Here is a 14,006-nt window from a genome sequence, read left to right as displayed (position 1 = left end):
CATTGTTGGACATTGGGAAAAAATGATGAACTTTTACTGCCTTGAAGAAGATTAAACTTCAAGATTTGCCACTGAACACCAAACAATACAGTCTTTGCTGTGTTAGATCTGGCTCAAAACTGAACCTTTTTTTTTCTCCATTTTTTCTCAACATTAACATATAGAATGGTTGTATCAACTTTGTGGCAGATGCAAGGCCCAATCAATGAAACAACAGCAGTAGATATTTGGTTCCAGGTGGGTAGCATGAGTAGCATAGATTGAACACCTGATTGAGAGTGCACATCAAGACATCTTGTGTGGAACAATAATGTCCAAAGCCATTGTATTCCAAGATATTTCTTTCATTGTGGATTGCTATCAGTTCCACGGACCACAAGTTATCAAAATCAAACAAGGTCATTTAAATCTTGACTCATTGAAAAACAACCTAGTGACCCAAGCTGAGAAATCCACTCAGGAAGAATGCTAGAACACCTCATCCAGTTAACCAGCTTGACTGACACTGTGTCTATTCCCCAGCCATATTGGTAGAATATAAAACCTGACAAAGCTTTCTCATTGATACAGATCTCATTAATTTTGTTCAATCCACAATTATCAACTTCCAACTTTATTACCTTCAACCATATCAGGTCTTGGCAGATGAAAGATCCATTGAAGAGAGCCCCTAACAAAGCAAGCCAGCAATTTTTTGGGTCACTATATTGGGGTCCAATCACCTTGACAGCCATCTCAAAGTATATACAAGGAATCATAGCTTTGTTCTTGATATGATTTGCTTTGTAAGAGTTTTGAGGGCACTGGCTTTGGGATTCTATGGTTTCTGTTATTGGATTCATTAGTTTTTACAATTCTTACATTGTTATGATTTGTATTTCATACCATGGGGAATGAGATTGTATGAGCTGGCTGCTGAGGTAGAGCTGTCATAAATGGAAAAATAGTCATTGTTTGCACATGGCAGGATGTGACTACACCACATCCCTCATCTTTCTTATGTACCCTGAGATTAACTAAGCGCCTCACAAGGGTGTTTGCTGAACATTTGGAAAAGAGGCGCTTACAGCGGACTCATCTTTTTGGAGGAGGACTTCCAAGAATTGAGTACCCTTATGTGATTTTTTGACTACACCTGTCCACAAAAAGTTCCATAATTCAAGTGTGTTGTTCTTTGACGCTTCCTACATTGTGATTTGCTACCCTACATGTTGGTTCAAATGGAAATGAGCTCTGATTTCAAAATGTAACATTGGTATTTCTATACTCCTAGATTCATTGGAGGCAAATGTATACAGAGGGCTTAGGCTGTCTGAGGCCATTACAACATGGCATAAGGCCTGTTTTCTACACAGCTCAGCTGGTCAGAGTAACCTGGTGGCATCAAAAGTGGTGCCAAAATATGTAGAACCATTTGGAGAACAACATTCCAGAATTCTGATTTTTTTTGTGGAGAGGAGTAAAAGGGAAGTCAAAAATAAGGGTACTTCATTCTTCAAAGTCCTTCACCAAAAAAACCAAGTCTGCTGTCAGCCCCTGGCAAATGTGCTTGTGATTTATATTTACCTTCTTTGCCTCCACAGAGTCAATGGTGGCTGAAGTGCAAGTGGCTAAAAAATATGCATTCAGCCATGAAACAAAGGGTGTACCTTGCACACCCTTCTTGAACCTGGCTTTGTGTCAGAATTTGCATTTCCTCTACATGGGTGCAATCTGTTCTAAACTCATGTTGCATCATATGAAAAGAACTCATGATGGGAAGCCAAAATGACTCTGGTTCAAAGCTTGACACATATAGCTGGTTTTCAAGATGTCAAGTTGAACTCAGATATTTAATATCAGCTGGGCAAAGCTTTTATCAAGAGTTTGGGATAGATTATCCCAATCATTTCTTGGACCCTCAATGATTATGAATGTGATTTTCAAAGACTCCTTTTATAGAAAGACCTTTTTAAAATTAGTATTCTGATTACATACTTTGATATGTCTGGAATATTGATATATGTGACAAATTCAATGGTAGCTGTTAAAGGAATAGCTTTATGCCATGATCAGATGTTGAATAAAATAAATTGAAGAGATTTCCATATGTGCATTCTTAGACTCCCATCTTGAAATGAAGGGTTTACAAATATCCAAAGCTCAAAGTACTAGTTTCATACACAAGGAGTTTGAATCACTTGTGGTGAAGGGCTCTTATCCTCACCAAGACCTTGATCCTATTTTGTTTGAAATTCCATGAGATAAAAGGTCACACCGTACCAATGGATCTTTGTCAGTCGTTATCACCGTGTTCTTTCTGGGTACTTATGCGTTGTTGGTTCTCGTTGCTCATTCCACTTTCCACCATCATCAATTGGTGTTTGTTGCTTTTACAGCGGTGGAGGTGCGCCTCCCGCCAAAATAGCGTGCGCATCTCAGCGGAAAGTCCGCATGGGCTTGCTTAGGCTTGCTTCATTCCGAAAAGCCCGCACCTGCCTACCAGTTGTGACTGTTGTGTTGGGAAGGGTTGAACCACGCTGTCAATCTTCTTTAAAGGTAGATGAACGTCTTTCTAACGACTATTTCTTGTCAAATCTACGATCTGTCTCATGTGCTGCCTTGTTTTCTTGAAAACCCATTGGGGATATGTATCTAAGTTGCTTCATGGGCTTGACTTTGAGATGTGATTGTGAGTTTGGTAAAAAAATAAATGGAGAATCAGAGTATGAGGATAATTTTCTAGTTTGGGACATGTGAGTAAGTTGATATTCAGAGTTAATGAGTCTAGAGCCAAAGTTCTATAAATGATAGATATGGTAATTCTTGAAATCCTAATGAAAGGAATTGCCATTCGACAAATGTTGAATTTGTGAAAGTTTCAACGGATAACGCGATGTTGATGTTATAAATTTGATTTTAACTTTTAAATTTGAATACAACCACACCATTCACCTCAGCATTCTCTCAACAATTCTCAATCTGCTCAGCATTCTCAAGAAACATTCTATGATCAATCATTATTCATCATCAACAACACATAGAAGATACTGACCAAACAGAATATCATATCATGAATATCTCAAAAGAATCAAACTCACTCCCTTCATCATCTTCAACATCATCGTTATCTTCAACATCATCATCAACTACACCTATGAACATCATCACTTCAACTTCAACCAATCTCAATCATCATCCTAATCGAAGCTCTAACTACCAATCACCTTCTTCTAGACAAATCACAACAAAAGCACTTCGTCATCTCATCATCATCATCTGTCCACTTCTCTTACTCACCAGTCTCTTCATCATAGCAATTCATCATGACATCATCCCTTCTTTACCTTCAATCCCACCACTTTCATCTTCAGATTTACGATTACCTGCTACCACTGCACGTCGATATTCATCTCAGTTCTTATCTTGGCTAGACACCGTACCAAGCTCAATCAACCTTCTTCTTCCGCTTCCTAACTTTTTACATTCTTCTTCAAAGTCAGTTGATCAACAACCACAATCACCACATCCGATCTTAGCACTCTTACTCTCAGCTCGGCTTTCTTGGAAAGCTATTCTACAATCTCAACCAACCACTCTTGAAGCTGCAAGAGCTTCTTACATTCGACGATATCATCCTCTTCAACCTCCACCAGGATTTGATGAATGGTATCACTTTGCGCGTAATAGGAACTTTACACTCATTGATCGATTTGATAGTCTGATGTCTGATCTCGAACCATTTCGTGCGGTTCCTCCTTCTGAACTTCGACGTCGTACACAAGAACTCGCTAATCTACCTGGTGTATCCTTGATTCAAATCAATGCAAAGGGTGAAGTTGAAATTAAATCTCAAACTGGAAGATTGACTCCTGGAAAAGCTATGAAGGACATGTTATCAAAAATCATCTCAGAGGGTCATTGGTCTTTTCCTCAACTTGATTTTGCAATCAATGAAAAATCTCAGGCTAGAGTTCTACCCAAAGTCACAAGACCAGTAACCGGGCAGGAATTTCATTTCTTGCCTCGAAATCCCTCCGGTATGTCTTTCCCATCTTTATCATAGCATTAGCACTTCCTTACCATCAATTCCTTTCTTAGGCATGTTCGACCCGGAGGAAAAGCCTTCGTTGACTGATTTCAAACCCGAATGGGGAAATGAAGGCAATGTGTGGGATGCCTATCGCCGAGCATGTCCTCCGGATTCTGCGGCGCGTCGTCTGGTCGAGACTGTACGCTCAACTGAGTCTCAGACAGGGGCTGTAGCTGCCGGTGGCGGATCAGTGGTCACTAGTCAGAAACCATTTTCCCTGCAATCTACGCGACGTCGTCAAATTCAACCCCCAGGCACAGCACCCATTCCACCTCGAAGAGAGCTGACCTTTTTGGAAGATCTGGAATCCGGCGACTCCTTCTGTGACCGCCCATCTACTCATCATCTTCATTCGGCCTTCTTCACCGATCTACGCTCAATTGAACATCTCTATCCACTCTTCTCGGCTGCCAAACCGGCTGGCTTCGCAGACATCCTCATTCCATCTCATTACCATTACAATCCCACATCTGAGTTTGTTTATGAAGACTCACCAGGTCAATCTCAATCTCCTACTGATATTGAATGGTCTCAAAAAGCTTCGAAACTTTACTGGCACGGAAAGTTAACTCGAGGGGCCAACACCCCACCTGGACACATGAGTAGTTTTCAAAAACAGCGACTTGTGAAACTTGTTTCCAACGACACTTCGTCTCCGAGCTCCCAGGAAGCACATCATAAAGGAGAAGCGGACCCATCTCAACGAGGAAACCTCAACCGTATCCTTGTTACTCTCAATACTAGCTCCTCTGGTCTTGAGTCTGTTTCTATCCCAGCTACAGTTGTGGATCCTTTGTTACTTGACATTGCAATTGCCTGTGATCCACACGCGGGAGAGTGCACAAATCTGAATTCTCAAGGATATCATACTGAGGACCCAAGACCATTGAGTGAGAGTTGGCGCTCGAAACTCGCCCTCGATTTGGATCAAGTAGGCTTAAGCCCTCGATTTGGAGCGCTTATGAACTCTAAAAGTGCCGTGGTGAAGATGAGCGTACAACAAGAGTTTTGGCGTGATTGGGTTCAAAGCTGGTGAGTCCCTTTGCCCGTCATTTGCTGCAAGCTCCTGGGGGACGGCAAGAAAAAGGATGCTGATAGTCTGTTACGTCATAGGTTACATTTCATACCACTGTCTTCCTCGTTTTCCGAACTTCATAATCTACTCACTTTTTTCCTTGGGTTACCCTCCTCAATCCGATCTTTGGCCCTGCCAATCCATCAAACCCGAGACAGGCAGGCATCCGGGGACACAAATCCGGTCGAGGGCTTTGTGGCTGACGAGGAGTTGAGAAAGATAGGGCAAGCCGGTCAAGATTGGAAACGAAGACACATGAGGAAAGAGGACATGGAAGTCAGTGTAACCCTTGAACCACTTTGAACCCTACGAGTGGTTTCATCGATGACTGACGATTTCTTGTTTTGTTTTGTAGGTTTATATGTTCCGACTTATGATTGAATGGGCCAGGATTGTGTCAAATGAAGAAATCCAGAAGAAAACAAATTCTAATGAGACCGTCTCATCAAACCTACCATGATTGTTGGCTTCTTCTGAACCAAAATAACAAGCTCTTGATATCAATTTTCGAAAGCTGGATATGAACATTGTATTCAAACGGACACCTGTGGTAAAATCATCATTTTGCATCTTCTTTTTATTATCTGTCATTATTGAATTTATACAACTTTAAACTGAATTTGAATGATCAGTTGGCTGGGTGTACATTTGGGATAAGTAATCATGTTCGAAAGCCTTTTTTTTTCGGTTGCTTGGTTTCGTTTTTTTTATTTATGCATTTCTTATAGCGCCTCTAATTTGTTCTATATTGAAGTGGTTCCGGGTTTTTCTCTATGATATTCTTCCTGAAGTGTTCTTTGCTTGTTTTTGATGAAATTTTGGCCTTCGACTCAGAGTTCAATGTTTGATATTTGTTTTTCTATTTTATCTCCTATGGATCTATGTATGATCAGTGTGATCCCGTCAATCTTTTGTATGAAGGGACTTTTTCTATCTAAAGTTACATCCTTATCATAATATTCTCTGGAGTAAGTGGACTTTTTCCAATGGATTTGATGCCTCGGGCAACTACATTCAAATAAATTGATATGCACATCACATTGAAACACATCAGCTGAATGTCAATCATCCTGTGTGTTTGTACAAGCTGAGTGTACCTTTGTAATTATGTGGGACCACTTCTGAGAACCCTCTGTTTGTGCGCAAAGGAGAAGATCCTTATGAGATTTGATTTTAACCTCCCTATTCACTGAGGATAGAAAGATCCAGAAATACAAAAACCTCCAAATCTAGAATTATACAAGGATCACCAAGAGGGGTGGATTCCAATTTGCAAGAATGCATTCCAAGGTTATGGCAATGTAGTCTGAGACCCAGAAAAACACGGTCCAGGGTGAGACCACGTTAGTGCTCTTTCAAGTTCCCATCATCTCCACATAGTTTGCTTGGTCAAAGGCAGTGAAGAATCACCAGATCAAGATGGAGGCTTTTGACCAACATGTTAGACTCCAGCAGATCATCACTCAGTATTCACCGGGAATTTGAGTCATAGAAATAAGAATCATGGCCTATGCTGGACAGATACATTGAGACCTGATTACATAGTCCGAAGTGATCATCATGGGTACATCAATATTTGCATCGAAATAAAAAAAGTTCTTTGTATGATTTTTTACAGTCAGTGAGGACGTCAAAACCGCAGATTTGTTGGTGAAAGACGATGTGAAATCCAGTCAAAGTTTTATTACTCATCCCTATACATGAAAGTCCGTTATGCTTGGTTCCAGTATCAAGCAAATTTGTGGATCCGAAGATTGAAAAACTTGGCGGGCTCATCTCTTCAGCGCCGCGTACGAGCACAAAGACGAGCAAGTCGAAAGACTGTCTCTCCGAACTATATTTCTCACGCTTCGTATCAGTATATTGGAAACCAAACAAGAGTGCAATGAATGACCGACCATATAATATAAGAAACCACAGAACCTTATCGCTGACAATCCAAAGGTAGACCACAGAAGACCCTGAAAATAATAACTGTTTTGCCAAAGTAATTAAGGACGTGATCCGGACAGATAAAAGTGCGATGAAACGTACGTTCGAGTTGCGGATGTCAACCTGCTAATAGCAATCGCCAATATCGCATTGGTCAGGAGCCATATCGTAATGAATCTGGTTCTGAAAGTCTTGTTCTGGTCGTCAGAATTAGGTTTTTCGGCTTCTGAATTGTCTTTAAAAGGCTGCACAGCTCGTAAGACGGTTTGTTGAAATTGGGCATCCAGGTCCTCTTGATTCTATTTGAAAGGCAGGTTTTGTCAGCGGCGAAAAGATACGTCCTTGACGTGACTCGACAAAGATCTTACTCGGCGGATATCTTCAACGACCTTGGCGCCACCTTCTTTGGCACTTTGTTTACTCGAAACCGCGGGCAGTGCATCGACTTTGTCCGAACCTTTGGTCCCCCCTAAAATTTGAAAGAAAGATGTCAGTTATCTTTGTATAGGCTGGCAATCCGCTTCATGAACAGGTGGACCAACATGAAACATCGTGCAAGTTGCAAAAAGCGTATATCTGCATGCACCAGTAATTTGTCAGCAAATGTGTAGAACATGAGACAAGGAAAACAATTACATTCAAAATATTAGTAAAAGACACAGCCACCAAAAGGTAAGGAATCATCGAGTGGAAAATGTGCCACGGACTGTCGTTGCGTAGCATTTAGTATCCAACGTAATGTGCAATAAGAAGCTCCACTCAATGGCTTACTCCATGTACATAAAGGAAGACTACAATCACCTCATGATTAGTTATAGATTGATAATGAATATATGTAAAACTTGTCTTACCACAATGTATATTCCAAACGTGCCAGCAAGACCAGCGAAGATAGGACCTGGATATTGAAGATGCATGTGGGTCTCACACTGGAATATGACCAAAACATGGGGTTAAGGAGACACGATTATACTGACCATATGTTGATCCCATGAAAACCCCAACAGTACTTCCTCCTTTAATATGGATTTCGGCTACTTGCATCGACATCGGACAAAACGCTTGGATTGTGAGAACCTGACCACACGAGAAGATTAGCACAAGCCGGTCTACATATCCGCTATGAAACGTACTCACCAAGGTCATACCAAGCAAGTAAAGCGCAAACAAGCCAAAACTGGAAAACTACTATCAGAAAGGCTACAACACAGACTTATCACGGGACTTACATGACAAAGCATATTATGTAGGTCGGCTGCTCTCCTTTGGGTCTGTTACCAAGTGCCAATATGACCTGTAGGGCAATCAAAGCGAGCTATTTTCAAATAACGCATCCATGATCGATCAGACCCGAGACCAACAATGGTATCCCAGAGAATCTGAGTACATACATAAACCATCTTCAACACCAAGTTGACTATGAATAACCAGTCGAACTTGGAAGCCACGGAGTTGTCCTTCAAATGAGCAGAGTTGTCAAAAATCGTCCCAGACCTAATAGAAACATTTCAATGTGATGTACGTCGTCGACTATGGCACACGTGACAAGCTCCTATAAAATATCTACGAGCAACTGACCAACACTCCTTGATCTTCCATGCGACTGCCGCTTGGGCTTCTTCGGTGGTGCTGGGGGACGAGGTGGGCGCAGTCATATTATAATCGGTGATCATCCTAAAGCATCAGACCATGAGAGAAATAGGATCGACATTAATTTAGTTGAGAGGCAAGAGATACGAAACATAACCCACGCGGCACCGTACTGGTAAAGTGTGGCACGAAAGAAAGAATCAGTATAACACATATCACTGTGGTTAGAAGGGCACGGACTGACTGGATCACGCCAATCGTCATGGACTGCATCGAACATTCGAGATGGCAGTATCAATATATCTGCTCCGAAGGATCATGATTCATAGGGTCACGTTACACACCTATATCAATGATAGCTGTGAAGGTTATGAACCAATTCGCCAGTGCAAACCAGCTCATGAGTAATCTGAAAAGTATGGAGTCAGTGGGCAAGTTGAGCAAACAGTCTATCATACTAGATCAAAAGGTGTTTCTGGGTGATTATTTATTTACTGACCCAAAAGTAGTATAGAATGCCTGTACATGTAAAAAGAACATTCGGATGACATTGTGGCGGGATTTGTACATCCTTGGGAAATGCGCGAGTGACTGTATGTCGTCATTTATCAACACCAGATTCCAAGATAGGGCTTTGTCGAGTGTAAATTGATAGAAGCAAGAATACTGACGTAAATACCAGCGGCAAAAGATCCTGCTCAGATAACAACAAATGTATCAGCTCCACGAGAACTTTATGCGCATTGGGCTGCAGCTTACCGTTGAGCCACCTTCGTCGCTGTCCAATCAACTCCGCAGCGGACTCTGGAACATCAGTCTCCCCTTTGGCTGGTTTGACATAGCCCAACACCCACTTAGCGTCGGCTTTTGCGACCAATTCGAAGCAAAGGATTCGATCTTCGGCCAAGAACATATTCTGGCATACCTCAATGTGTTAGCAGCACTTCACATGAGAGAATGGATCTTTAAAAGCCCACCTTTTTGAAAATTCCCATTCCCTGATGACGAAAGAGAAGGCGAATCAGAACAAGGATCTTTATTTTGAGCATCACGAATACTCGAGGCTGCTGACCTGGATACCTTTTTTTCCGAGTCTGTCCGAAAGAGAGTGATCACCTACAATTGATGACATAGAGTGCGTAAGTTTGGTTATAGCTCTTAATGGTCAGGGATCTCGCCGAGGTCTTTGAGAACACGGTTCTAAAAATCACATACCATGGAAATATTGTTGAAGGGGCCTGCCCTGAATTGCGTTAAATCTGTAGGCCGAAAAAGCACCAGGTAGTACTGATACATAACCGAACGACGACTCCAAAGGTTTGTCGAGCACATCTAAAGAAGATGTCAAATCAAGAATTGGAGTTTGAACCACAAGGAGAATGAGAAGGGATAACTTACTAGACATCTGTGTTGAGGAGAGTTGATATCCAAAAAGTTGGACATTCAGATCAGCAAAGCATCGTTGTCATCTGTTCCTTCAGACGCACCTTGTATTCGAAATTTTGAGCAGCGACCAGAGGGTTAAGTAACTTTTTACCCCGGGCAACTGGAAATACGAGCGGTGATGTTAAGTGTTCAAAAGAATGAGGAATGTTAACACGATAGCAGATGCTTTTTGACTTACGCATTGCATGAATTTCTCCACAAGCACCTCCCAAGTCAGGATTATGATGAAAAGCTTCCCATAGATAGTACAAAGAACGATTGCCGGGCTTTGTTCCAGCATCGATCAAGATACAAACTTCGGGTTCTAGATGTTTCCCGATCGCATTGAACAACCATCTATGCGAGTTGATCTTTTTCTCATTCTAAAAAATTGCACAAGTGACATCAGTCGTGGTATAGAATGGAAGACCATAGAAACAGGTTTGCAGCTTCGTGACGTTACTTTTTGTTTCAAGACCAAAGTCATTTGGACAGGGACCATGTTGGCAGGATTGTTAGCATGCGGTTGGATGAGCTCGGGCTTAGGGCTCATTGAGAGAAGCGTAGTATACTGCGTTGTGTGATCAGAGTAATGAGCACATAGTACGAGATCAGAGCTCATCAGTTATGATCACACATTTTATCAAAGCAGATCAAAGACATGAACAAAATATGACTCACCTCAAAGACATGAGCATGGGTCTGCTTACCGTCAACTTCACGTTTCATCACTCCATCTTGATACAGACCGATTGTAGCCAGGACGTCTAATGTCGCTTTATCAGCAGGTTCAATACCGTCAAAAACTAGAACAACTGAAATCGCCTTCCACGCTTCTGTGGCTCCCGTCTCTAGTCCACCTCTTTACCAATTCAGAATCAGTCAGTTGACCCTCCGTTGACATGAATGCGAGGAACCCAAAGATCAAAGCAGGCACTCCACTTTTCGGCCACCTTACGAAATTCGCTCCACTTGGCTTTGCACATATCTCTCAAATTCAACATCACGCCATGTAGGGTACGGGCTACCAAAATCTTGTCCTCATTGTAGTATGTCTGCAATGAACGTTGGTAAGTTCAACACTATTTTTCCCGAGAGCAATCTGGAAGAAGAAAAGCACAAGAATACTGACGATAGCTACCAACAATTGAGTCTCACGACCGTAATTTTCTGTACGGAGCGTCCATCCTGCTTCTCTGGTAAAGTCATCTGGATCACAAGTCACAGCAGAGTAGCGCATGTGGGAGAACCTGTGTTGTAGTAACAAATGCAAATCAGATCTGACACAATTTTTCACAAGGAAAGACAGGAGCAAGATCTTCGACGAACTCATTCTTCTCGCCCGTGTAACCACCCGCCAGGTTTGCGTTCAGGACCGGAGCTAGAGACGAAGAAGGCTCAAGTCATAAGAAAAATAGAGGCATAGGAATGAGAAGAATAGAAGGACCAACTTGGGACAGGATATTCATGAACAAAGTTTCCTTGTTGAAGTTTTACTTTGATCGTCTTTGCACGGTTAGGATTGATACGCTGTCGTTTCCCCCAAGCCTCAGCACTGGTTTGCGACCTGTACAGACCGGCGGCACTACTGTATTGAGAATCGGCTGTATCACCTTCATTTCCAGAGAATGAAGGTACGGGAAAGCCGAAAGCCTTGACTGGATCGATGTCGGGCGGATAAGCTCCATCGCCAGCCCCTTCGATCTTGAAGCCCCCAACGGGTGGGTGTTCGGTGAAGCCACGACTTTTCAAAGGAATTTCTTCATTGCTAAAATCTCCATCGAAAGTTTGATCATGCTCGTACTTGTTCATGTCTTCGTTTGAATCGTAATGAGGATCGTCAAACGAATTCGGTTGATAATGAAGAGAGTTGGAGAACTCGATCGGCGGAGGATCATCTGCCTCAGAATCTCTCTCGGTGTATGAGTGATTCTGAGCAGTATGTTGGGAGAAAGGGTCACGATATGACATCTTTCTCAGAGCTTCTTAACGAATTTCAAGATGGAAATTGAAGATAGGAAGAGGGTTAGAGATTCTTGAATGATCCTGAAAAGGAAAGGTAACTCAAAGGTAAATTGGTGTCAGTATACCGATACCAATGGAGACTTGTGGCTGTGAAGGGAGTTAGAGAGATGGAAAATCAAATCTCGAGGAATAGCGAGTTGAGATGCAATTAGGCACAGGGAAAGAAGTCATGATGACTTGAGATCAATTAGTAACTAAGACAAAGGAAAGACTGTAACTGACCTGATGATTGTGGCAAGATCAAGAAAGGGAAGTTGTCAACTATACGCGTATAAAGCAGTGTAGAAACCAACCAAAGTGTTGATTTTGAACTTGAAGATAAAGGAATCTCTGAAACTGAATTAATCACCAACCACTTTTACTAGTACTGGTAGGTGAAAGGGCAAATAAACCAATCAACAAACTGGCGGGGTTACAATCTATGATGTGATGAGTTTTAGTTTGCTTTTTTTCATCTCAGTGGGTCATAAATTATAATCCAATCTGGACATCTCCCTTGAGAATACGCACACTTTTCTTGAAAATCTGGCGTACATACACATCAAATCCGAAAATCCGCCTTACTTGAGGACTCCAGACACACGTAAGATGACGTTATGATCTACAGGCTACTTACGTGGAATGACATCGTAATCTATATTAATCCGATCTTAAGCAATTAAGAATTCACACAAGCATCATAGTTCGATGAGGTTTGATGTTCACTTGTGAGGATAGGATGTGTTCCATATTCAACGACCTTTCTTAACAAATTTGAATGGAACATCAGCGTCATCTCAAACATGAATCTCAACTATGTACAAGTACTGATCTATCCTCTTTCTAAGCGCCAAACGCCGGTTTCCGGCCAGTTCTTATAAATTGTCGAGATTGCGCCCGGGACGCCCAGGAAGTTATCAAGTATCAAACCCGATGGATGAGAGGTTCGGTGGCCGGTTCCGCAAGTGTACGAGTTCGCCATAAGTTCGCAAGTTGCCCTCAAGCCACGTATGTTGCTGCAGTAGCTGGCCAGCAAGTTATGATACATCCCCCTTCCCATCTCTTGTTGAATTATGCATGTCGGTCAATCTCATGGATATGAAATATCTGAAGTTCAATTTTTGTCTTACATAATCAAGCCTTGAGACTCGTTCAGAATCACAAGTCTCATGCCGAATGGGGTTGCCAGAAGTTTGCCAATTTCCCTCAAACTATTTATTTTGTAAGTACACTAGAGAGCAAAAGAATATACATACCCATTCTTACCCCTTCTCTTTGTCTTGTTGATTTGTATTGGGCCTCAATTTAGGACATCAGAATATTGGATTTCTCTTCTGAACTGTGATCTTGAATATCAAAAACATGACACTATAAAACGAATTGTTATCTACAGCCGGTCCTATAAACCTTGGACAGTTGTCTTTTGCTTTTGTTTTTGTAAATGAGCAAAAAGCATTAAAAAACACTTCTACACCACAAAGACACCTTGTTGCAGGAGGATGTCCCAACTGTCCTACATCAAGACATTGGGATGGCATCTGAGATGACCCTGAGGTGGGTCATCCTCATGTCATCCTTATGGCGGTGTCCTCAGTCAAAACACATTTTGGAATGCGCTGTGACGGTGTCTGAGGGGGAAATCCGGTGGACTCCTTGCAGGAGACCGTGTCAGGAAGTCTTGCCCTCTGCACACAAAGAGGACATCCTGGATGTATCTGAGTTTCCTTGTGGTGTATATGCTGTTTTTTTGTTCATTAGCTCTCCTCTATCAACACTGCCACAATTACAATACTGGTATCGTATCGACAATACTCAGTAAAGTAACGGTTCTACGATACTGAGGAATCCGATTCTCAGTGACGTATCTGTAAGCACAATATGATACTCAGTAAAGTATAAGAGACAAGC

General features: G+C 41.9%; 2 protein-coding genes across 2 annotated transcripts; one reads left to right on the top strand and one right to left on the bottom strand.

Moving 5' to 3' along the window:
- Positions 1–2,934: 2,934 nt before the first annotated feature.
- Positions 2,935–6,163, top strand: MELLADRAFT_50640 (family 90 glycosyltransferase; the record flags this gene model as incomplete). Its single annotated transcript, XM_007416993.1, has 5 exons — positions 2,935–3,976; positions 4,098–4,272; positions 4,333–5,104; positions 5,186–5,423; positions 5,503–6,163. The coding sequence occupies 5 exons, from the start codon at positions 3,053–3,055 to the stop codon at positions 5,605–5,607; spliced, it is 2,214 nt and encodes a 737-aa protein (XP_007417055.1).
- A 455-nt stretch (positions 6,164–6,618) lies between these two features.
- Positions 6,619–12,511, bottom strand: MELLADRAFT_73345 (family 2 glycosyltransferase; the record flags this gene model as incomplete). Its single annotated transcript, XM_007417011.1, has 32 exons — positions 6,619–6,981; positions 7,046–7,121; positions 7,182–7,378; positions 7,448–7,548; positions 7,622–7,655; positions 7,716–7,785; positions 7,851–7,870; positions 7,931–7,977; positions 8,057–8,156; positions 8,217–8,256; positions 8,309–8,394; positions 8,471–8,573; positions 8,658–8,753; positions 8,831–8,841; positions 8,914–8,936; positions 9,014–9,078; positions 9,169–9,260; positions 9,341–9,363; positions 9,429–9,585; positions 9,647–9,667; positions 9,742–9,785; positions 9,885–10,001; positions 10,068–10,074; positions 10,157–10,215; positions 10,294–10,477; positions 10,558–10,665; positions 10,776–10,956; positions 11,037–11,149; positions 11,227–11,344; positions 11,424–11,475; positions 11,546–12,140; positions 12,342–12,511. The coding sequence occupies 31 exons, from the start codon at positions 12,063–12,065 to the stop codon at positions 6,928–6,930; spliced, it is 2,919 nt and encodes a 972-aa protein (XP_007417073.1).
- Positions 12,512–14,006: the final 1,495 nt, after the last annotated feature.

Source organism: Melampsora larici-populina (assembly GCF_000204055.1).
Source record: "Melampsora larici-populina 98AG31 unplaced genomic scaffold MELLAscaffold_67, whole genome shotgun sequence".
Taxonomy (NCBI): Eukaryota; Fungi; Basidiomycota; class Pucciniomycetes; order Pucciniales; family Melampsoraceae; genus Melampsora; species Melampsora laricis-populina.
The sequence above is the reverse complement of the archived record's forward strand: the minus strand, read 5'-3'. Positions and strand labels throughout refer to the sequence as shown.